Genomic DNA, 3,303 nt, shown 5'->3' with positions numbered 1-3,303 from the left:
GCCTACATTCTAATACTTGTGATTTGCACTGACAATGAATTGTAAGTTATGGCGAAAATTGTCTGCTTATGTTCATGGTATGTATGAACGTGCGTCAATGAAGCAGTCTGATATGTTTAAGACGGTAATATATTGGAGAGAAGGCCACTCGTCAAAGTAGAATACAAGAATAGCAAAGCCATAATTAAGGGTTCCTCACTTAACATGTATCCATAATAATAGGAAAAAGTAAGTCATAGCTCACCATGATGGCAAATATGAATCGTCTAAATTTTAACAATGAAAGGTTCAAATGGGGACAATACAAATTCAAATGACCGTGCATTTATGTTTCGGTTGCGACAGTAAAGTTATGCATGTAAAGATTGAACAGAAAGAAGATTCTTTCCGACAATAGTAATCTTGCGGGAGAAAAACCGCTGAGATAGCCTTGAAGCCTTTTAAGGTAATATTCTTATGCAAAGCCGAACAGCTATACAATAAATAAATGCAGTAATTTCCTATATAGTTCACAACAAAAACCCAAGAGAGAAAGCTAATATACTATGAGTATCACTAAAAGTTCACGATGGATGAAACTAGTAGCAGAAATAATTCACAGGGTAAATAATAAATTATGGTCAGAGAACCACTAACTGGCCTGGGTAGCTCCACTTGCTGACATGAGTTAATGCAACGAAAGAATGGCCATGGTCTGCACGCCCAAAAGCCTAATACATACTCAAACCAGAAGAAAAAAATAAACAGGTCACGCCACCATAATGCATTTTCAGTTTCCTTCCTCATCTTCACCCTCATCATCCTCTTGGTCATCATCATCAGAGTCATCCTCGTCTTTTTCCTGCCAACAACAAATATTCTTTGTATCTATTATTTCAAAAGTTGTAATGTCATCAATTTTAAATGCAAATCATGCACTACTTAGATCCTTTAAGAATGCTTTCTTAGGTCAAATAACAATCAGTTAGTTAACTTGCCTCAAGTTTTTTTGTATTTTTGTTATCAAATATCTCAACATGTGTGTGATCATAAACATGATTCCAACTCATAGCTTTATGCTGTGTCTTCAATGAAAATAGCTAAGTATTGTTAAATGGAATTCACGTCACATTTGTGATTGACAGTCTAAACTCTAATGTTCCATATTCTTTATATTAACATTTATATTATAACTAGATTGAAATGAAAATTAAAGCGGAGTTCAGCCCCTTCAGTTCACAACATCATTGCTAGAAGCACATGCACATGCTAAAAAATCCAAATTCAGTGTGGATCCAGTGTGCACAATATCAATGCATCAAACTCCTTTATTTGAAAACTATGAATCATGCATGGATCCAGTGATTATCAGATTCCATACAATTATGAAAAGCAATAACCCAAAAACTTTTGTTAATCACCTGTATTTTTTCCAAGAAAAAGGGAACTTCAATTACCTCATCATCAGCTTCATCATCAGCATCCTCTTCATCAGGCTCCTCCTGTACCATTGCAAACAACTACTGTTAGACAAACAATGGAAAAAAGAGTGGGAAAGCAAAATGAACAATAATATGAAATTTGAATTCTATTTGGTATTCATCAATAAGAAGAAATAAAAACTAAAAGTTGACTTACATTGTTGAAATAAATGAGTGGATTGGACCATAAATCATCCTTGATTAATTCTGCAACCTGCAATTTAGAGCGAATATTATACTAGGACTAATGTGAAGTACAACAAAGTACAAAAAAAAGAAACTCGAATTAGTCAAGTAGAGAAAGGAGGAAACCTATGGCAGGGATGCACATATCTAGAAAGAACTTGAGATGACCAGGAAAAAAATTATACCTCATAATGAATATCTTCCATATCATCTTTCTGCTCACAGTCACAAAACCAACTAAGGAAACTGCAATCATTAGCACAAGAAATTGAATATTTTTACTATCTGTTCGTGAAGTATTTCCAAACGGAGCTTTGACAGCATATTTCCTTCAAATGCGTAAACTAATAATTAAAGAACCATAAAAAGAAAAAGCTTCTATCCTCAAACATGAAGGAAGTTTTATTGAAAGTGATATTTGCTTTGCCTACTTTACTTTGACTTGATTAAAGTCGCCCCATTCATGTGGTTAGAAATTGATTTTTACATGAAGAGGTTTTAGCAGTGTAATGCAGAGGAACGCATAAAGATACTTTTCAATCAATTCCTGAAAGGTACTTGTCACATTGTAATTTTCAAATAGTACCTCTCATAGAGACTGCTATTGACAATATGGAAAAGTATGCTGCGACGTACAAAAGTTTTACTGGAAGGAACGTATTAGAAAATCGGTACTGGACTCTCTTAAACATCCAGCATACCCCTAGTTCAAACCTCCAATCAAGTATACTATTACTCCCGATCTCTCTTAAATGTTTCTAGTGTTTCCATCCATCAAATTATTGACAGGTAATTACTTGCCAATCAACTATTTGCAGATGAAATTACTGAGGTCTTAAAAGTGTGATTAATGTCGAGAAATAAATTCATTGGAAATGGAGCTTGTTTAGGAAGATATATAGTATAATACAGCAGAAACTGGTGCATAGAATTCTTCCAACACAAACTAAACTTACATAAAAAGGCAATTATTCAATGTCTTGTGATTAATTACAGTAGGAGACTCAAAAGTTGACCTGCTTGGTGGAAGACATTTGACAATTGACATAGATAATGTGGTGCGAAGTAAACACATTTGACATGGATAATGTGACATTTGACAAATATAATGTGGAAAGTGGCCTTTCCTCATGGGTAACTATGGAAGAATAGTAATGAGAAAGTTGTCTAGGTTGAGGTCTGGAACGAACAAAGCATCCATAATCATCAGGCTGTGGCAATTAACATAATACTTTTAATAAGTAGATTTAGGTGTCCTCTGTATTGGGTCATGAATTCCTTTTCTCCCCCAATATTTCCTTGCTTATGGTTTTGGTCATAGTGGATTAAACTCCATATTATGAATTAAAAAAACAGAAAAAGATAAAGGGGAATTTGGTTTAGTAACCCAAACAAGAATCACTAGTCAGGGGCCCTTTCTTGGTATGCGAATTCCAGAATCCAGAAGTTCATTTTGTTTGAAGATATAAAGGCCAGCCAAGAACAAGTGGCCTATTTAGAAACTAATATGCATCATGAACATGGTTTCTTTGTTTATAGAATTTCTGTACCAATAGCCAGAAGAAGAAAACAAAAGCTGAATACACCAACCTGACATCAGTAGGAGCCCGTTTGTTCCCTTTCTTCTCATGATTGACACCATTGGGTATTCCCTACA

The 3,303-nt window shown here is 34.6% G+C and overlaps 1 protein-coding gene across 4 annotated transcripts in view; it reads right to left on the bottom strand.

The window, feature by feature from the left end:
- Positions 1-425: 425 nt before the first annotated feature.
- The window catches only part of LOC101511377 (NAP1-related protein 2-like), a 5,144-nt gene continuing 2,266 nt past the window's right edge, over positions 426-3,303 (bottom strand). Inside the window, exons 6-10 of one of the 4 annotated variants that reach the window (XM_004508693.4) lie at positions 3,237-3,298; positions 1,832-1,892; positions 1,618-1,674; positions 1,437-1,481; positions 426-841 (exon numbers count right to left, since the gene is read on the bottom strand). In XM_004508693.4, coding sequence (XP_004508750.1) covers positions 770-841; positions 1,437-1,481; positions 1,618-1,674; positions 1,832-1,892; positions 3,237-3,298 — 297 coding nt within the window. In that variant the 3' untranslated portion in view covers positions 426-769. Of the gene's footprint in view, positions 860-1,400; positions 1,482-1,617; positions 1,675-1,831; positions 1,893-3,236; positions 3,299-3,303 lie in introns of all 4 variants that reach the window. The other 3 variants (XM_004508691.4, XM_073363852.1, XM_004508692.4) reach the window with 3 other exon arrangements.

The sequence above is a fragment of the Cicer arietinum genome, chromosome 7 (genome assembly GCF_000331145.2).
Source record: "Cicer arietinum cultivar CDC Frontier isolate Library 1 chromosome 7, Cicar.CDCFrontier_v2.0, whole genome shotgun sequence".
Lineage (NCBI taxonomy): Eukaryota > Viridiplantae > Streptophyta > Magnoliopsida > Fabales > Fabaceae > Cicer > Cicer arietinum.
The sequence above is the reverse complement of the archived record's forward strand: the minus strand, read 5'-3'. Positions and strand labels throughout refer to the sequence as shown.